The 21990-nt window shown below is 48.2% G+C and overlaps 1 protein-coding gene across 1 annotated transcript in view; it reads right to left on the bottom strand.

Annotated features, from left to right (window-relative positions):
• Nucleotides 1-18367, bottom strand: part of TSPAN32 (tetraspanin 32) — a 54702-nt gene extending 36335 nt beyond the window's left edge. Inside the window, exons 1-2 of the mRNA XM_040328476.1 lie at nt 18140-18367; nt 15132-15246 (exon numbers count right to left, since the gene is read on the bottom strand). Coding sequence (XP_040184410.1) covers nt 15132-15246; nt 18140-18205 — 181 coding nt within the window. The 5' untranslated portion in view covers nt 18206-18367. The remainder of the gene's footprint in view (nt 1-15131; nt 15247-18139) is intronic.
• Nucleotides 18368-21990: the final 3623 nt, after the last annotated feature.

Raw genomic sequence — 21990 nt, 5'->3', positions numbered from 1 at the left:
GGTCTGAGGGAAGAGAGCCGGGATGGAGAAGCAGCCGGCCGGAAGTGCCGCATGATCGGGGGAGGATGAGATGGGAGCCCTCAGCCCTGTGGCTGCATGTAGTGTAACTACGGCGGGCTTGCCGTGATATCCGCTCCCCCCTCCTCCTGGGCGCTCGGGGATCTGGTTTGAAAGGACAGGCAGGGGCAGCGCCACTCTCCAGGAGCCGGAGTAAAGTAATCACCGTGGCTGGCTCAGGTAAAGTGGAAGGCACAGGCAGCGCTCCGTGCTGTAGCCTGCACCCAGTCACAAAAAAAAGCAAAGACTGACTCTGCTTGGACTCTGTTTAGTTAATAGTGCATTGCACTGTGTACACAGGGGGGAACTGTTATGTGGGGGGCAGCTTAGGCAGACGTGCAGGGGGGTACTGATGTGTGTGTGAGGGGGGGGGCAGACATGCAGGGGGGGTACTGATGTGTGTGTGAGGGGGGGGGGCAGACATGCAGGGGGGTATTGATATGTGTGGGGGGGGGGCAGACATGCAGGGGGGTACTGATATGTGTGGGGGGGCAGACATGCAGGGGGGGTACTGATATGTGTGGGGGGGGCAGACATGCAGGGGGGGTACTGATGTGTGTGGGGGGGGGGGCAGACATGCAGGGGGGTACTGATGTGTGTGGGGGGGCAGACATGCAAGGGGGGTACTGATATGTGTGTGGGGGCAGACATGCAGGGGGGGTACTGATATGTGTGGGGGGGCAGACATGCAGGGGGGGTACTGATATGTGTGGGGGGGCAGACATGCAGGGGGGGTACTGATATGTGTGTGGGGGGGGGACAGATGTGCAGGGGGGTACTGATATGTGTGGGGGGGCAGATGTGCAGGGGGGTACTGAATGTGTGTGTGTGGGGGGGGGGTGTGCAGGGGGGTACTGATATGTGTTTGGGGGGGGCAGACGTGCAGGGGGGTACTGAATGTCTGTGGGGGGGACAGAAGGACAGATGTGTGTGTGCGGGGGGGTACAGAGGGGAACAGATGTGTGTGTGTGTGTGTGTAGAAGGGACAGGCGTGCAGGGGGTACAAAGGGGAAACAGATATGTGTGTAGGGGGGACAGGTGTGCAGGGGGGAACAGGTGTGTGTGTGTGTGGGGGGGGGGGGCAGATGTGCAGGGAATACAGAGAGGGAACAGATATGTGTGGGGGGGGGGGGAGATGTGCAAGGGGGTTAAACAGGGGTAGCAGATGTGTGTGGGGGGGCAGATGTACAGGGGGAGGGGTGTGTGCAGAGGGGAACAGGCATGCAGAGTGATACAGTGATGGGGTGAGAAGGTCCAGAGGCACAGGTGCAAACCTGTGGACCACTGCTGAAGAAATAGGTGCCGCAAATTTTTTAGTGAGGGGCGGAGTCAATGTGTGTGTGTGTGTGTGTGAGGGGGGGGGGGGGGCGGCGGCAAAATTAGGTTTCGCCTAGGGTGTCAAAAATCCTTGCACCAGCCCTGTGTGTGTGTATATATATATATACACACATATACATACAGTTTGCAAAAAAATAAAACAAAAATAAAACCACCCAAACCCCAAGAGGTCTGCCTTTGGCAATCCTAAATTGCCCACTCAGACAGTAGACACGTGTAGTATATGTATGCTAGAGATTCCCAGGCACATGGAAGAGTGCACGCCTTTACAAATTGTAGATATATTATCAGTGATGATGTGAACTGGACTGGTAGATTGTGTGTTAATCTTTTTATGTTGCCCTTCCTGTCTGGGCATCATCTGTAACGGCAATCTATAGAGATAACCAGTGTCCTCACATGCTCATCTCCCACACTATAAAACTTCCACTGTATTCAAAGTATAGAACTTTTAGGCTTAACCTCCCTGGCAGTATGATTATGTCAGATTTTTGATGCTGAAAGCGGTACCATTATTTTGCATGGAAATTTGTCATTTTATATTGTAGGCCTGTAATTCTTATGAATAACTCACTTAAATCTGCCCAAACAAGAGTCTAGTAGACATCCCGGGTAAGTTTGAAACACAAAATCATTAATTATAATATAATAAATAACTATAAATAATTATAACAAATAATAATATAATAATAATAAAAATTATTCAATAATGTAATCAAATAAATAAACACTGAAATTTGCTCAGTTGCAGAATTGTCGCTGTCGTTGCTTTTATTTTTTGATGACGAATTTCCCCAAAAATCGATATCGCTCAATTCTGCAAGTGATTCTAATTTATTATCGCTGTTTTCTAGCTGCTCTAAAACCATTTTTGATGTAAAGGGACACTTTTTGGTTGCTCTTCTTGGTCCAGTTTTCAGGCAGAAAGAACAGTATTTATTAAAACTGCACGCAGGACACTGGGCAGACCGCTAGGGACAAACGGGATGTGTAATTATTTGATACAGTACTGTAATCTGTAAGATTACAGTATACTGTATCTATACTGTGTTTTTTACTTTTTGAATTTGGCACCGAACTCAGTCCCCGTGCGTTGCAACACTCGCAGGAAACAAAGCTTGGCACTGTGAATCGAGCGAGACACGGCGACTCGCAGATCACAGCAGGGAGACATCGCAGGATCCAGGGGACAAGGTAAGTAACCTCTACATGGATCCTGCGATGCGATCCCGAGTGTGACTCAGGGATACCGCTTTTGGTACTGAAATTTCCCCCCGAGCCAGACTCGAGAATACCGCTAGGAAGGTTAAAGTGGAGTTCCACCCATTTTTTTTTTCATCCCTAAAAATCTTAAAATAAAGTAAAATAAAAATATGTAATTTTTTTTTATACTCACCTGAAAGGGCGGTTGCTATGCGGAAGTAGCTCTTCTGCCTCTTCTTCCACTGCAGTGGATCTTCTGGCTCGTCCTACGTCGCCGTGTCTTCTTGTGAATGAGCCGCGCTGCCTTATGGGAACTGTGTGTATCCCAGGAGGCAGCCACCCATTCACAAAGCGCAGGTAAGTGTCCTTATTAAAAGTCAACAGCTACACTGTTGGTAGCTGCTGACTTTTAAAAAAAAAAAATTGCGGGTGGAACGTTTTAAAACTTCTTCTGAGCGATTTAACTTGACAAAAATGTCCATTTTGCCACGTTTACATGGTGCGTTTATCCGCGTTTGCGTTTTCCGCGTTTTTATTTTTTTCAAATTGTCAAAAATGAAAAACGCCTGTAAAAGAAACATGGCTGAATGTGAATTACCACGTTTACAAGCTGTTACAGGCATTTGGCGTTTCAAATGCCTCTGAACATCCGTCCTGAACAAATTTTTTTGCTTTCCAAAAAATGCTTCTAAACTCAACTGCCTAGAAACGACTATAAACGACCCTGTGTACATGTACTGATAAGATAACATAGAGGATTGTTCAGGGGCAGCTGAAAAAAACACCCAACTGCTCCTAAACGTCCGTTTATCAGCAGGAGTGTACATGAAGCCTTACACAAGGTTACACTAGGCTTCATGCCGTAACAGTTTGTAAACGCATTGAAACGCCGTAACTCGAGATCGAAGATTTGCAGTCCAGGGACCTCGCCTGTGGAATGCACTACCAACCACCATCCGACTGGAGTCGGACCACTTGGCCTTCAGGAGAAAGATTAAAACCCATCTCTTCTGAGGTCAAGGGGTTCCTTACCCATGAAATGGATACAGCGCCCAGAGGCGATTCAGTTCGCATGTGTTGCGCTTTACAAGTCTCTCTCTCTCTCTCTCTCTCTCTTAGCTGCGTTCCGTTTACAGGCGTTTTAAATTTTTGACAATTTGAAAAAATAAATGAATAAAACGCTCCTAAAATGAAAAAAATTAATAAGCGCATATATCAGCTTGTAAACGCGGTAACTCGCATTTAGCGGCAGTTTGTTTACAGGCGTTTATAATTTTTTACTATTCTCTCGGCACCTTCATTGGTAAGATATCTGCTTTCCCCGACTTGTTCATTCCCCGACTTGTTCATTCCCCGACTTGTTCATTCCCCGACTTAGTTGGGGTAGGCGGTACACTTTGGTGGGGGTGGGTCAGCCACGCCCTGTGACCTTTGACCTCTGGGAACTCACCTTCTGACCTTTGACCTTTGGGGGAGGTCCCTGTTCCAATTCCTGAGTCCTAGCCTTATTCTTCAATGGGAAACCCTAACCCTAATCATCAGAGGTCTAACGTAAACATTGGAACAATGGAATTCTCCCATTTGGTTGTCAATTTATTTTAATGCTATACAAGATGTAACAAAAAGTGCTGGAACGCACAAAGGTGGGCAGAAATACCCAAAACTCCAAGGTGGTCAGGAAGAGAGTTGGGAATTGTGGCGGAGAAATCTCACTATCTGAATATTCCAAGTCATAAAAGAAGCCAGGGGCTTTAACACAACCCAAAAAGCCAACACGGCTCTTTAGTATATTTTGTGGGAAATGAAATCATGCATTCTATATATCACACATCTACCCATCCTTAAAAATAATAATTACAGTAATACCTCAGATTGCGAGTAAGGCAGTTTACGAGTGTTTCGCAATACAAAAAAATTATATAAAAAAAAATCCTGACTCGGTTTGCGAGCATTGTCTTGCAAAACGAGCAGGATTCAAGCCACCGGGGTGTGCAGTACAGCATTTGGCCAGAGGTGCGGGGGCGCCGGTGACACTCAGAGTTGTAAGGAGCCTCTCGGAAACACTCCCTTCCCGATTGTCCCTGTGCCTCTCCGAGCGGCTCTGACTGCTCGCCACATGTTTCCGAATGTCTCCGGTACCCCCCACCCCACCTCTGGTTACACTAGCAGTGCCAATGGAATGGATTATCTTGGTTTCCATTATTTCCTATGGGGAAACTTGCTTTGATATACAAGTGCTTTGGATTACAAGCATTCTTCTGGAACAAATTATGCCCGTAAACCAAGGTACCACTGTAGTTAATATTAATATAATAATATATTGTCCTTTTATTATTTTATTATTTTTTACTGTTTTTTTATCCCTGAAAATTAAGGAGTTTGTTTGACCCCCCCAAACATGTTGACTGTTGGGACATTTGGATAGAGGGCCAGATTCACAAAAGAGATACGCCGGAGTATCTACTGATACTCCGGCGTATTTTCAAATTTGCCGCGTCGTATCTTAATTTGTGATTCACAAACAAGATACAACGGCTTTTGGCTAAGATCCGACAGGCTTACGGCTTCGTACGCCTTCGGATCTTAGGCTGCAATACTTCGGCCGCTGCTGGGTGAAGTTCGCGTCGTTTTCCAGCGTCGGGTATGCAAATTAGCTTTTACGGCGATCCACGAAGCTACTCGCGTGCGTTAAGTCGTTTTTTCCCGTCACAAAGTTAAGGCTGCTTTTTCATGCCTTAACTTTACACCAGCCATGTTAAAGTATGGCCATCGATCCCGCGTCGCCATTCACAAACACGTCGGGGGGCCGTATTTACTAACGGAGCATGCGCAGAACGTTCGGCGCGGAAGCGCGCCTAATTTAAATGGTACACGCCCCATTTGAATTAGGCGGGCTTGCGCCGGACGTCTTTACGTTACACCGCCGCAAGTTTACAGGTAAGTGCTTTGTGAATCAGGCACTTACGCTGAAAACTTGCGGCGGTATAACGTAAAGATGATACGTTACGCCGCCGCGATTCTTTCTGAATCCGGCCCAGAGTCTCCCAATGAGATCAGAGTAATTCTGGACCTAGATGTTTACCAGATTGCCTGATGCCTTTTTTGGTCCATGCCCCATCTGTTCCTTTCAGCCATTCCAAGAAATGTGTTTTGCCACATCTCCTAAACGCCACACGAAGTTCAATTCGGATTTATTGGAATAAAGTACAGGTTCCTTTTCACTTAAACTGGGTACGGCTGGTATGGACATTGGCTCCTGCTGCTGTCAATCAAATCATCTGATGAGAAAATCAGAAGCTGGGCTGAGTTCTGCACGATTGTCTCCATAGAAAGCCACTTCCCACGGGGGGCACTCCTGCGGGCCCAATCCTGAACCGTGCTGCCTTTGTCTATAGACACAGACAGTGTGGCTCCCCCCCACACACAACAGGAATGAAAAGTCAGATCAAAAGCCCCCCTAGACTGTGTGACAGTGCTTTATACATTTTAAGAATGGATGGACAATAACACAGATCATTCTGTAGGAAAAACAACTCCTAGATAAGTATTCAAACAGTGGAGTTAATTTACTAAAGGGAAATAGTTAATGGCCTGGAGCAAAAAGTGCAACTTGGAAGAGGGCCGGCATGACTGGTGTGGGCAGTGAGGCGGAGAGAATTCTAGTGATAGGGGGAGGTATTAAGCCACTTACCCAGATTGGTGGGTCCCGAGGGTTGGTGGGTGTCCTGTGGATGTAGAGGGTCGTAGGTTTCTTGTCAGAGCTAAGTTGGAGCTGTTCACAGAATCATGAAGGTTTCTTCCACCCTCCCTCTGTTTTTTTTTGGGGGGGGCGCCTTCTGAGCTTTTCTGATAGTACTAGGTGAGATGGTTTTCTCCCCGTCCGTGGGGCAGTTATTAATGTGGTATGTTTTTTTCCATGACCGTTCACGTCAGGGGTTCCTTTATTACTAGTCGTAGCAGCAGCGGGAAGTCTATGGGGTCTTTGAAGGCGGTGCTGGATAAAATAATGGAAAATTAGGGAGGTTGGGCCCATCTGGAGGTATGGGTGTCCCTCCCCTTACTAATAATACAATGGTAACAATGGCCCAGATTCACAGAAGAGATACGACGGAGTATCTCAGATACGTCGTCGTATCTCTCAGAGTATCTATGTGACTGATTCATAGAATCAGTTACGCATAGATAGCCAGAAGATCCGACAGGTGTAATTGTTTTACACCGTCGGATCTTAGGATGCAATACCGCGGCCGCCGCTGGGGGGAGTTTGCGTCGTAAACCAGCGTCGGGTATGCAAATTAGGAGTTACGGCGATCCACGACGGTTTTTCGCGTTCGCTACGTCGCTGCTAGTCTAGTTTCCCGTCGCAAAGTTAGTCGTCGTTTTTGGTGCCTTAACTTTACACAGCACACGTATGTGCTGTATAAAGTATGGCCGTCGTTCCCGCGTCGAAATTTGAAAATTTTTGCTTCTTGCGTAAGACGTCTGGGAATACGGAAGTACGCTACGCACGTCGCCGTTCGAAAAAATGACGTCACTTCGCGCAAAGCACGGCGGGAAATTCAAAAGGGAGCATGCGCAGTAGGTCCGGCGCGGGAGCGCGCCTAATTTAAATGGCACGCACCCCTTTGAATTTCGTGGGCTTACGCCGGAGGCCGCCGGCGGAAGTTTTCTCGCAAGTGCTTTGAGAATCAGGCACTTGCGATGAAAACTTGAGGCGGTGTAACGTATCTACGATACGTTACGCCGCCGCACTTCTACGTGAATCTGGGCCAATGGTTTTAAGTTGGTTGTATCTGGTAGGAAGTAACTTGTAATTGTCCCTGAGCTGGGGGGGCCCTTTATGGGATGACAGATACAACTGGTTGGTCGAGAAAAAATTGCCCTTCAAAGACCTTAGACCGGGTAGGTTAAGCTGAGGTGGGTAGGTTAAGCTGAGGTTTTTTGGTATAATGGTTATGTAAAAAATGTATTATATGCATTACGATTGTTTATGTTGTGATTTGTATTTCATTTGTTGTAATAAAAATGCTGCTATGGCTACTCGACTCCAAAATGAATGTGTCACCTGGTCAATCTCGGGGGGGGGGGGGGGGAAGGAAGGGGGCTTTGGTTGTTTCATTTTACAGGAAGCGAGAGCCTCAGTGATCTGCACATCCCTCAGTTAAGACTGTGCAAAGTGCAGAGCTTAGTAAATGAGGTAAAAGCTTGACTTTGCAAAGAATACCCAATCACATGCAAAGAAAGTAAAAAAAAATGCATTTTTACTTGCACATGATTGGATGATGGAAGTCAGCAGAGCCTCAGCTCATTTACTAAGCTCTGGAGCAGCTGCAATTTACAAAGTGCACAGTCTATTAGCCCTTAGCAAATCAACCCCAATGTGTTTAGCTTTTTGCCGGAGTTCAGTTGTAATATGTTCCTAATTTGCATACAACATGGGAAAACTAATGCTGGTAATCATAAATTATATATCAGACAGGAGGCTCATATCTTATGCATGATCTTTCTTTATTCATGCTCACAGCAGAAAACCAACTTTAGTGAAATGTTATAGAAAAAAATGTTTCTTTAAACTGACAACCAGAAAGCTACACCCCCGGCAGCCCTCTAGGTGGGTCTGCCAATCACGAGGTAGTCCAGTCAGTATATAAAGGCCTGTCTCTTTAGGAACCTCCTCTTTCTTTCTGCTCACAGATCAGAACTCAGATAAGTACATTACTAGAATCCTATAGTCTATATATATTTTATCATTACCTTGATTCAGTATTGCTATATACAGTGTATACTTTATATATTTTATCATTACTTTAATTCAGTATTCTTATATGCAGTGCTACTATTATACACTTGTTTCTGGATTCCTGTCATCCTCTACCCCCCCCCCCCCCTCGGGGCACTGGGTATTTCTTTCCCCCCCTTTTTCTTTGCTCATTCTCCTGACAGAATCCATTTATATTTTTCCCTTATTTCATCTATCGGATGATCCTTTTATTGGCTTCCCCGATGGGGCTCCGGTCAGCGCGCAGCCTTCCGACACTCTGACCAATTCCCGAGCCCTCTCACATTCAGCCGCGTGATCTCACCAAACACCGCGAGATCTCGGCGCCATCTCCCTTCACTGCCGCTCGTTCGCGCTCTTTCTCTCCCTCTACAGCGCGCTCTTACAGAGGGGGGGCGTGTCGCGGCTCCTCGTCCTATCGCGTCAGGACTGGAGTTCTCGCGAGACTACGCCCTCCTCCCCCGTGCTCCGCTCCGCCGTCACGCTGAATCAGTATGTGAACGATCGGAGAGGTGGACGGAGCACGGACCCCCACGGTACTGTTAGCTTTTGGGAATTTATTCCCTCACTTTGTTAATTAGTCTCCCAAAAAAATCAATTAACTAGTCTCCCAAAAATCAATTACATTAATAATCGTTTAGTGCTACTGCACTCTCAGCATCCCTAGCCCTCCTTTAGCCTAGCGCTACAATTTCTCCCTATTAACAATCCATAGTGTGTTCTGCATTTTTCTTTGCCAATTCACTACTTGACAACAGTTCAATGGCAGAAGGCAGAGATATCACCATTATGGACATGCCCATAGAGGTATTAGAGCCTTCACAGGACACATCTGTAGTCATGTCTGCAGCACAAATTCAGGAGCTGATAAAACAATCAGTACAGGCTGCCATGGCCTCGGTGGTATCCACCCCACCTATACCCCATATGTCCGGGTCTACTGACACCAGCATACCAATTGTAAAGAAGGGTAAGGCGTCTCAGAAACGCCGCCACATTGACGTGGCCCACGACTCCCCGGCAGGGGAAGTACTAAGCATGCCCCAGACAGTACCATCCCAGGACTGTCGACCCACTGTTCTCCCAGATTCTGTACGACCCCCGGGCCTCGGGGAGATAAATTTTAAGAGGCAACGATCCGCTAGGCGGACAAAACCGGACTCCTTTGTGGACTCCTCTCCTGAGTCGTCCGCAGAGTCCGAGGCGTCCGACGCCTATGAGTCTGGAGAGGATGAGGATGATGAGGATTATGAGGACAGTGGGCACTTGTCGGCTAAGAACGGCACCAACCCTGTACCCCAGGGTGAGGTTTTATTGGACTCCCATGGGGAGCCATTCTTTGACCCCGAAGCCATTAGTCACCCCAGATCCGGTGATTGGACACCCCTGCCCGAGGTGGCTCAATACATTGAATACTGGGCTCGGAGGTCGGTCGACAAGACCAACAGAAATAAACTACGCGCGGAATGTCCCCGCCCTTGTATTACCAAAAAAGTAGTGAGCACTCCTGAGGTGGACCCCATTCTCTTGAGATACCTCACTAAGAGTGGGAAATACTCAAAAAAGGGGATAGAGAGGTCCTTCAAAATGATCCAAGACAGGGTCTTAGACCTTTTTGGTCCCATCACAAAGATCCTAAATCTCAGTGAACAGGCTTCCGCCTCTGGACAACCTGTAGATCTGTCCCAACTTAGGGGATGGGCCCAGAGAGCGGTGTGTCTCCTGGGTTCAGCAAATACTGCATGCTCCATGGAGCGTCGACGCTCAATACTCATGAGACTTGACCCCCAACTCTCCCATCTGGCCGAATCTGAACCAGGACCGTCTGCCGACGGCATGCTGTTCGGAGATTCCTTAATTAAGGACATAAACAAAATGGTAGGGCTCTATTCCAGTCTGGACAAGGCCCAGACGTCTCTGAAGAAGACTAACAATAGAGTTTTTCACAAGGCCGGCAGATATAGAGGCCGCTCCGCCGGCCGTTTCTCTTCTTCCAGGCCATACCAAAGGGCTCCCGTGCAGTACCAGACTCCACCGCCCTACTCCGTACCGGTTGCACAACCAGCACCCTTTTTCCCCCCCCGGGGACGTCCATGGAGAGGCCGAGGAGCTAGAGGCTACCCCCGTTCCAGACCATCTTCCGGTGAGTACGATACCTCTGCATTTTTCCCACATACCTGTAGGGGGAAGGTTGAGACATTTTATCCACGCCTGGTCTGCGATTACGGCAGATTCGTGGATACTCAATACTGTGGCGGGCTACCAAATAGAATTATATGCCCTTCCAGTGATGGACCATACCCCTCATCCCATTCGGTTTTCTATCCCAAACGTCAATCTGATGGACAACGAATTACAGGATCTCCAGGCCAAACTGGCTGTAATAGAAGTGGATCCAAACTCTCCCGGTTTCCTCAGCAACCTTTTTCTAGTCAGAAAAAAGGGCGGGGGTTTCCGACCAGTCATAAACTTGAGGAACCTCAACCAACATGTCGTCTACCGGCATTTCAAAATGGAGGGCATTCACTGCCTAAGAGACCTCTTACGCCCCGAAGATTGGTTAGTCAAGGTGGACTTGAAGGACGCCTACCTTACGGTCCCCATCCATCCATCCTCTCAGCACTTACTCCGCTTCCTGTGGAGGGACAGAGTGTGGCAGTTCACTTGTCTCCCCTTCGGTCTCTCCTCAGCTCCATGGTGTTTTACCAAATTACTAAAACCTGTGATAGCATCCCTACGGAGCAGAGGTGTGAGGTTGATCGTCTACCTAGACGACATACTCATAATGGCTCGCTCCCCCCGCCAAGCAAACGTCCATGCTTTCTGGACAGTTACCCTACTTCAAGACCTGGGTTTTCTAGTAAACCACGAAAAGTCGGTCCTTACCCCATCTCAGGAGATGGAGTTTCTAGGGTTCCTGGTAGACACCAAGCTAGCGGTGCTTCGTCTACCCAAGGCCAAGCTATTGACCATACGCAAGGAGATCAACCTCGTGCTCAACAAGCAGAAGGTGTCCTTACGCGGACTGGCACGTCTCGTCGGTCTATTGGCAGCGTCGATCCAAGCCATCTTCCCTGCTCCCCTCCATTACCGAGCCCTTCAGAGGCTCAAAGCCCTTCACCTCCGCCAGGGGCTCCGCTACGCAGACGAGGTCCACCTGGACGCGGAGACCATGGGGGAGCTTCGATGGTGGCTTCGCCATGCCGTAGAATGGAACGGCAAGACCATATTCAGCTCCAACCCGGACTTCATTCTGGAGTCGGATGCCAGCTGCCATGGCTGGGGCGCTCGGTGCGGTTCATCCTCCACAGGAGGAACGTGGTCCGCGGAGGAATCACTTCTCCACATCAACGCGTTAGAGCTCTTAGCGGCCTTCTTTGCCGTCAAGAGTCTACTACCTCACGCGTCCAACTGTTGTATATTGCTTCGCATGGACAACGTCTCCGCTGTCCAATACGTCAATCGGCTGGGGGGCTCCAAATCCAAGATTCTAGCGGATCTCGCGAGGGAGTTCTGGCATTTCTGCCTGGAACGCAACATCATTCCAATCGCGGAATATATTCCGGGCATTTCCAATATAGTAGCGGACTGGAACTCCCGTCACCTGTCCGATTCCAGCGATTGGCGACTGGATCAATCAGTATTCCTAGCCCTCACTCACCTGTGGGGTCCCTTTACCCTAGATCTCTTCGCGTCCCGCCTCAACCGCCAGCTCCCACATTTTTACAGCTGGAGACCGGATCCGGAGGCTCAGGCGGTAGACGCCCTTCGTCAGACCTGGCCCCTAGGGACGCACTATGCGTTTCCTCCCTTCTCACTAATCCTCAGGGTTCTTCTTCACATCACACACCTGAGAGCGTCGGCCGTTCTAATCACACCGTGGTGGCCGACACAACCGTGGTTCCCTCTCCTCCTGGGGATGACGGTGGATCTCCCCAGACTCCTCCCTCACTCCCTTCACCTTCTCACCGGTCCCAACGGGGACCTACATCTATTACTCGTGGACCACACCCTTCCTCTCCTCGCGTGGTTGGTCTCGGGGTGCCCATTGCAGGCTGCGTCCTTTCAGGAGCAGCTAGGAATCTCCTCACCATGGCCTGGGCCCCCGGAACTAGGTCGGCATACCAATCAGCCTGGAAGCTCTGGGTTCGTTGGTGTGATCAACGACAGGTTGATCCCATTCAAGCACCTGTGACCCTAGTGGTCAATTACCTAGCGGAATCTTATGGATCCGGGAAGTCCTACAATTCTCTCAATGTATATCGATCAGCGATCTCAGCCTACCACTCTCCTGTTGACTCGCTTCCGGTAGGTAGGCACCCTTTGGTGTGCCGCCTACTAAGGGGTGTTAGGTTCCAACGACCCCCACGACCCAAGTACCAACACACTTGCGACGTGACCAAAGTTCTCTCCATGTTCTCAGATTGGGGCGACAATGACTCTCTGTCCTTGAAGTTGCTATCCTTTAAATTGACTGTCCTCTTATGTCTGATCTCCATCAAACGGGTGTCAGACGTCAGAGCTCTGGACATTTCCAGACGCCAATTCTCACCTCACGGGGTGAGGTTTTCGGTCGTACGTCGTACTAAGACCGGACTTCAATCGGTCTTTTACCCTTTCTTCCCATCACACCCACACCTTTGTGTGGTTCGCTGCCTGCAAACTTATGAGTCTATGACGTCCCCATTACGATCCTTACGTTCTTCTCAACTTCTTATTTCTTACGTTAGACCTCACCTGCCAGTTTCTTCGGCCACGTTGGCCAGGTGGGTACGCTCTATCATGGACATGGCAGGGATCGACACTACCCTATTTGGCGCTCACTCTTCCAGAGGGGCGATGGCTACTAAAGTCATCACTTCGGGAGGTTCTCTATCGGATCTCTTACTAGCAGCAGACTGGTCTTCAGCGACCACATTCCGTCAATTTTATTTCAGACCGGAGGAACACGTATCTATGACTGTGTTATAATTATGTCTCATGTTTTTAATGTATGCTTTGATATAGCTTTAAACTTGCATAAGATATGAGCCTCCTGTCTGATATATAATTCTAGATTTTCCTAGCTTGTGACGGAAAATATTGATTATATGAAGACAGGAGGCGAGTATCTTCCCTCCCGACCCGTCCCTTTCACGGTATTATTTCTCATTTATTCCAGGTTATTGAACCACGCATGTTCCAGTTCTATGGCTGACTGTTCCAGCGCGTCCTGTTTGATCTCCTGTTGGGATCGTTCTTCATGTTTTCTTCGACACTTGGACCGTTCGTCCTCACAGATCGGAGGTGGGGGCTCCCTCTCCATCCAGATGTCCGGCTGTCGATTGTCTACGGCTTCAGAGACCCAGCTCCAAGGATTAGATGTCGGCCTGTTGTCGGTATCCGGGTTTGTTTACAGTTCGCCTCAAGAAAGAGGAGGTTCCTAAAGAGACAGGTCTTTATATACTGACTGGACTACCTCGTGATTGGCAGACCCACCTAGAGGGCTGCCGGGGGTGTAGCTTTCTGGTTGTCAGTTTTAAAGAAACATTTTTTTCTATAACATTTCACTAAAGTTGGTTTTCTGCTGTGAGCATGAATAAAGAAAGATCATGCATAAGATACTCGCCTCCTGTCTTCATATAATCAATATTTTCCGTCACAAGCTAGGAAAATCTAGAATTTCGTTTGCTGTTCTTCTACATAGATAAAGTCAGCACCTAACATAAGGGAACATTCTTGTGTGTGCGTCTCTCTATGTTGTTAACCTCCCTGGCGGTATGATTCTGTCTGGAATTATGTACCAAAAGCGGTACAATTATTTGCAAGGAAATTTGGCGTTTTATACTGTAGGCCTGTAATTTTAAGGAATAACTCACTTAAATCTGACCAAACAAGAGTCTAATAGGCATCCCGGGTATGACATTTTAAAAAAAACAAAATTATAAATATAATATAATATAATATAATAAATAATTATAAATAATTATAACAAATAATAATATAATTATAATAAAAATTATTCAATAATGTAATCGAATCAAAATCACTGAAATTTTCTCAGTTGCAAAATTGTCGCTGTCATTATTATTATTTTTTTATGACGAATTTTCCCACAAATCGCTATCGCACAATTCTGCAAGTGATTATAATTTATTATCACTGTTTTCTAGCTGATCTAAAACTATTTTTGACATAAAGGGACACATTTGGTTGCTATGGACAATCTACAGTTTGCAGGCAGAAAGAACAGTTTTTATTATATAAAATGACATGCAGGGCACTGGACAGACCACTAGGGACAAGGGGGGTGTATATTTTTTACATACTGTACTGTAATCTATAAGATTACAGTATACTGTATGTAAGGTGTTTGTTTACGTTTTTGAATTTGGCGCCGTTCTCCGCTCCCGTGCGTCGTAACGTCGCAGGGAACGGAGATCGACAGCACAGGAGGACGCTGTGTGAATCGAGCGAGGTCCCGCTCGCTTACACAGCGCGGTGACATCGCTGGATCCAGGAGAAGGTAAGCCAGCGCACACTGCAGGCTCTGCATAGCTAGCCCGAGCGTGACTCGGGGTTACCGATCGCAAAATGAAAAACCCACCCCAAGTCACGCTCGGGAATACCGCCAGGGGGGTTAAAATACACAACTCAGTGTGCTAGAACGCTTAACCCCTAGATTGAGTTGCCAGCCAATCAGTACAAAGCAATGTAAAACTGAAATAAAACACATAATACACCGAGCATAAAGTAGACAAACAATCCTACTTACTGGCATAATGCAAGTCTCTGATGGGACTCTCAGATGGGGAAGCTCCTACGAGTATAGTGAAGTGAGGACTCTGACCGGTCACTGCTGTCACAAAGCAACATGCCGCTGCCAGGATCTTAAAAAAAAAAAAACACCAATCAGTGTTCAGATAGACATACTTATTTTACATCTCTTAAAGCGGTTGTATACCCAAATTGACTATTTGCGACGTGATTTGGAGCATGCGCACTGGGATACGTCCACGGATGGCGCATGCGCCGTTCGTTCAAAGCGCCAATTACGTGGGGTCACGAATAATTTACAAAAAACACGCCCACCTCTTACATATTTGAATTAGGCGGGCTTACGCCGGCCAATTTACGCTACGCCGCTGCAACTTACGGAGCAAGTGCTTTGTGAATACTGCACTTGCCTCTCTAACTTGCGTCGGCGTAACGTAAATAACATACGCTACGCCTGCATAAAGTTAAGCCGCCCTACCCGAATCTGGCTATTAATGTTTGGGCGTTCTAACTAATTTTCTAGCAAAAAATACTGATTGTTACATGCAAACAAAAGTGTCAGATAAAGGCCTGGAGCTAAAGTGGTTAAACTTCTCTGTAACATTTTAATAGACGCAGTGGTCTCAGTTGCATGGACTTGTAAGCAGGGCTGTCTTAATGAGAGGGCACACCTGGGCACTGCCCAGGGGCCCCAGCTGCATGGGGGCCCCTGCCCTTTCCCCAAAGCAGCTGGTCCTTGAGCCTGGGCTGCAGCAAAATTGGGGCTGCCCCTCTACACCCCAGATATCCCCCAGCACTCTGATCCCTCTACACCCCAGATATCCCCCAGCACTCTGATCCCTCTACACCTCAGATATCCCCCCAGCACTCTGACCCCTCTACACCCCAGATATCCCCCAGCACTCTGATCCCTCTACACCCCAGATATCCCCCCAGCACTCTGACCCCTCTACACCCCAGATATCCCCCAGCACTCTGACCCCTCTACACCCCAGATATCCACCATCACTCTGACCCCTCTACACCCCAGATATCCCCCAGCACTCTGACCCCTCTACACCCCAGATACCCACCATCACTCTGACCCCTCTACACCCCAGATATCCCCCAGCACTCTGATCCCTCTACACCCCAGATAACCCCCCAGCACTCTGACCCCTCTACACCCCAGATATCCCCCAGCACTCTGACCCCTCTACACCCCAGATATCCCCCAGCACTCTGATCCCTCTACACCCCAGATACCCCCCAGCACTCTGACCCCTCTACACCCCAGATACCCCCAGCACTCTGACCCCTCTACACCCCAGATATCCCCCAGCACTCTGACCCCTCTACACCCCAGATATCCCCCCCAGCACTCTGACCCCTCTACACCCAGATATCCCCCCAGCACTCTGACCCCTATACACCCCAGATATCCCCCAGCACTCTGACCCCTCTACACCCAGATATCCCCCCAGCACTCTGACCCCTCTACACCTCAGATATCCCCCCAACACTCTGACCCCTCTACACCCCAGATATCTCCCAGCACTCTGACCCCTCTACACCCCAGATATCCCCCAGCACTCTGACCCCTCTACACCCAGATATCCCCCCAGCACTCTGACCCCTCTACACCCCAGATATCCCCCCAGCACTCTGACCCCTCTACACCCCAGATATCCCCCCAGCACTCTGACCCCTCTACACCCCAGATACCCCCCAGCACTCTGACCCCTCTACACCCCAGATACCCCCCAGCACTCTGACCCCTCTACACCCCAGATATCCCCCAGCACTCTGACCCCTCTACACCCCAGATATCCCCCCCAGCACTCTGACCCCTCTACACCCAGATATCCCCCCAGCACTCTGACCCCTATACACCCCAGATATCCCCCAGCACTCTGACCCCTCTACACCCAGATATCCCCCCAGCACTCTGACCCCTCTACACCTCAGATATCCCCCCAACACTCTGACCCCTCTACACCCCAGATATCTCCCAGCACTCTGACCCCTCTACACCTCAGATATCCCCCAACACTCTGACCCCTCTACACCCCAGATATCCCCCAGCACTCTGACCCCTCTACACCCAGATATCCCCCCAGCACTCTGACCCCTCTACACCCCAGATATCCCCCCAGCACTCTGACCCCTCTACACCCCAGATATCCCCCCAGCACTCTGACCCCTATACACCCCAGATATCCCCCAGCACTCTGACCCCTCTACACCCAGATATCCCCCCAGCACTCTGACCCCTCTACACCCCAGATATCCCCCCAGCACTCTGATCCCTCTACACCCCAGATACCCCCCAGCACTCTGACCCCTCTACACCCCAGATATCCCCCCAGCACTCTGACCCCTCTACACCCTAGATATCCCCTACCTCCTACCTACTTGATTTCTGTTTACCTGCACTGTCTCCATTGTAGGGGCCCCAGAGCATTACTTTGCCCAGGGGCCAATGATGTTATTAAGACGGCCCTGCTTGTAAGCCGACAGTATGTGGAAGCCACATAACCAGCAAAGTGGGGTTCCTATCCTAAATCATGTACAACACTGGAGCACTACACACAGGTGGCAGACCTTGCTGCCCTTCTGAAAAGCAAATCCCTGTGAATTGCTTTTCAAAGGGCGATTGGCAGGTGGCTTGGAAACAATGTCACCTCCTAACCCCGAAAAGTTTTCACGTGATTCCACTTCCGAAAGGGGCTTGTCAGTAGTACAGTACTGACCATCAAATGTGTCAAAGGGTATCATTTTAGCCGTGACAATTAAGATTTAGCATGGCTGCATTACATATTTCATATGCTAGATCATTTATCAAATCTTATATCATACATCACATTTTTCTTCATGCATTGCACAGAAATCACGTTAAAAACCCTGGAATACATACACATTACATTCATTTATCTGAGATATAAAATGTATACTTCACAGGTGGAAAATGGCAAGCCTTGCTGTAAGTACAGATGTGTTATGAAATAACAGAAATGATGTCATTACCAGGATGAAGAGGCAGCTGACCAGCAGTTGGCATCTGGCGACTCGAACCAACATCTTATGTCCCATAGTTGTCCCTTCAGTGGCACACGTCGTTGGTACACTGGTACAGCCGGCATAGACCCTTAATCTGCGGAAAACACATTAACACACATGCTGAAACAAACTGAGCCTGCAACATGTTCAACACATTAACCCCTCTGACTAACTCCTTCCTGCTGTCGACACTGCAGATTGTAATATGTGATAAACTGGCCCAAGACAGGAACTCCATGCATGATGGGATATGTAGTTTACTTGAGGTCATCGTTATGTTTTTTTATGAAAATTAGTGGTAGATATCGCCTGTTTATTGCAGGATTTACAATGTTCCTCTTTGTCATTTTGTACGGGGTAGTAGTACAAAGTGGAAACTTTCCAGTTGTGCTGTAAATGCTGCAGTTTGAACAGAGAATCTTAAATACTTAAAGAGGAACTGCAGTCTGCTCACATAATTTGTAATAAAAACATCTTTGCCATTCTTTAACCACTTAAGACCCGGACCTTTATGCAACTAAAGGACCTGGCCAGTTTTTGCGATTCGGCACTGCGTCGCTTTAACTGACAATTACGCGGTCGTGCAACGTGGCTCCCAAGCAAAATTGGATGTCCTTTTTTTCCCACAAATAGAGCTTTCTTTTGGTGGTATTTGATCACCTCTGCGGTTTTTATTTTTTGCGCTATAAACAAAAATAGAGCGACAATTTTGAAAAAAATGCAATATTTTTTACTTTTTGCTATAATAAATATCCCAAAATATATATAAAAAAAAAGTTTTTTTCTAGAGTTTAGGCCGATACGTATTTTTCTACTTATTTTTGGTAAAAAAAATTGCAATAAGCGTTTATCGGTTGGTTTGCGCAACATTTATAGCGTTTACAAAATAGGGGATAGTTTTATTGCATTTTTATAAAAATATTTTTTTTTACTACTAATGGCGGTGATCAGCGATTTTTTTCGTGACTGCGACATTATGGCGGACACTTCGGACAATTTTGACACATTTTTGGGACCATTGTCATTTTCACAGCAAAAAATGCTTTTAAAATACATTGTTTACTGTGAAAATGACAATTGCAGTTTGGGAGTTAACCACAAGGGGGCGCTGATGGGGGTTAAGTGTAACCTCATCTGTGTTTCTAACTGTAGGGGGGTGTGGCTGTAGGTGTGACGTCATCGATTGTGATTCCCTATGTAAGGGAACACACGATCAATGACAGCGCCACAGTGAAGAACGGGAAGCTGTGTTTACACACAGCTCTCCCCGTTCTTCAGCTCCGGGGACCGATCTCGGGACTCCAGCGACGATTGGGTCCGCGAGTCCCGCGGCAGCGGAGCTTCGGACCGGGTCGCGTGCACGCGCCCGCGACCCTACGACTGGGCTTAAAGGGCAGCGTACAGGTACGTTGATGTGCCCAGCCGTGCCATTCTGCCGACGTATATTGGTGCGAAGGGGTCCTTAAGTGGTTAAGGGGTATTGCCTCACTAAAAGGTTTGGCATCTAGGGGTAGGTACCATCATCCTGTAATTAGACAATGAGGAAAAGGTGAGGAATACTCCAAAAATAAATGTTTTAAGGGTAGCTTCGCTACAATATTGTTTTTAAACAGTTTTTGACAATGCAACTATGAGGCCTCGTACACACGACCGAGAAACTCGACGGGCGAAACACATCGTTTTCCTCGTCGAGTTCCTTGTTAGGCTGTCGAGGATCTCGGCGAGCCAAATTTCTCCATTCCCGTCGAGGAAAAAGAAGACATGCTCTCTTTTTGGCTCGATGGGATCCTCGACAGTTTCCTCGTCGAAAAATGTACACATGACCGGTTTCCTCAGCAAAAAAAAAAACAGCAAGTTTCTTGCTGTTTTTTGCCGAGAAAGTCGGTCGTGTGTACGAGGCCTGAGTACTGTATCTCTTTATAGATGTTTGTGGTTGACTCCTCCCGAAGAAGCGACATTTGTCATGAAACATGTAGAGCACCACGTCTGAACTTGCATCTTTGTGTCCCTTGTAGCGCCCTGGTCTTGTTGAACCGGCGCTGCTTTAATTTTAGTGGGGGTCTGAGCTGTTATTTGTCTCAGACCAGATTGATTAAGGGTAATTTAGCCTCTGTTCCAGCCATGGCTGTGCTGAGAGTATCCACCATTGCTCGCCTGGTGGTGTCATTACCACCCCAGGCCAAGGGTGGCAGCAGCAAGGTCAAGGTGAATTGAGCGTCCCCCTCGGCAGCGAATCAGTGGGAGTAGTTGCCCGCTGTGCATGCTGGGGAGGGGTACTTAAGGGACAGACGCCATTGGTACAGGGTCTGTCGTCAATCCGCGCCTCGTGGCCCGCCTGGCCTGAGGTGCGCGTTCTGAATCCTGATTCCAGGACCACGTTGGCCCGGGGCTGTGGCTTCGCCTGAAGGCCCAGTTGTCTGGCTGGGGCCTGCACTGCAAAGGTGATCGTGTGCTGTCTGTCCTGAGGGAGGAAGCCATCGGATGAAGGAAGCCAGGGGAGGACCTATCCTGGAAAGGGCCATGCAAGAGGCTGGTACCTTGGGAAAAGGCCTGGAAACTTAATCAAAGGATGCACCGTACACCGAGAGGCCTGACAGTGTCGCCTGTCGGGTCTAAAGTTCTAAAGAAACAAAGCTAAAGAGATCCGGGTGCTGAATCCTGTGGCAGGGGATTCCGGACCGAAGTGACTTATCAAGAAAGGAAAGTCTGTGGCAGAGACTGTACTTTACCTTGTGCCCCATCCCGGCTGCTAGGCCAGTCCTGCGGGAAGAGGCCACTTGATGAAGGCGATCGGGGAGGACCTATCCTGGTAGGGGCCATGCAAGAGGCTAGTACCTTAGGAGAAGGCCTGGAAGCTTCATCAAAGGATGCACCATACACCGAGAGGCCTGACAGTGCCGCCTGTCGAATTCAAAGGTTCTAGTGAGAAAAAGATAAAGAGATCCGGGTGCTGAATCCTGTGGCAGAGGATTCCGGACCAAAACATCTCACCAAGAAAGGAAGGTCTGTGGCAGAGACTGTACTTTTTCCGTCATCCCGGCTACTAGGCCAGTGAGAGGGACCTATCCGGGTGAGCAATACCCACTCTGGCTAGAGTGGCGACGAGAACTGTTTGCTGGAAACAGGAGTGTTTCCTTACTTTGATTACGCACCTGAACCTACCTACCCTTCTACCCCTCATCCTTCTTTTCTTCTAAAGTTCTCCCAAAAAAATCCAAGAAAAAGATGTGCATTGTGTGGACATTGAAATTCTTTGGACTCTCCTTTCACCCTGGACAGCGAGAATAGAGGTAACATGCCACCCAAAATATAACCAGCAGCTCCTGCGGGGGTAGTGCTACACCCTATACTCCAGTAGGACTCTATACTTTATAAGTGTAAATCTAACAGAGTTATTACAACAACCATACTACTGCTTTGTTGTTGTCTAGGGTTTTTATGCAATTTCTTCAATAAATTAATATTTTTATAAATATTTTGCACAATTTATGGGTACCGAGATAGTCCTTAACACCACTAGCATCATAGGGCAATATTTTGGGGTAGCCCTTGACGCCACCTTCTTGCTGCATCCTATCTATGCCTAGGAAGTGATTTCGAGCATGCGCAGGTTTCCACGGCGATAGGTAAGTATACACACTCTCGGGGTTCTCGGCAGGAAAACACTGCCGAGAATCACAACGAGAAAATAGAGAGCAGGTTCTTTATTTTTCTCATCAAGATTTTAGGCAGTTTTCTTGACGAGAAACCTGAAAGCCTCGTACACACGCACGGTATGCTCGGCAAGAAAGCTTTGCTAGCAGTTTTCTTGCTGGTAA

Source organism: Rana temporaria, chromosome 11, assembly GCF_905171775.1.
Source record: "Rana temporaria chromosome 11, aRanTem1.1, whole genome shotgun sequence".
NCBI classification, from domain to species: Eukaryota; Metazoa; Chordata; class Amphibia; order Anura; family Ranidae; genus Rana; species Rana temporaria.
The sequence above is the reverse complement of the archived record's forward strand: the minus strand, read 5'-3'. Positions and strand labels throughout refer to the sequence as shown.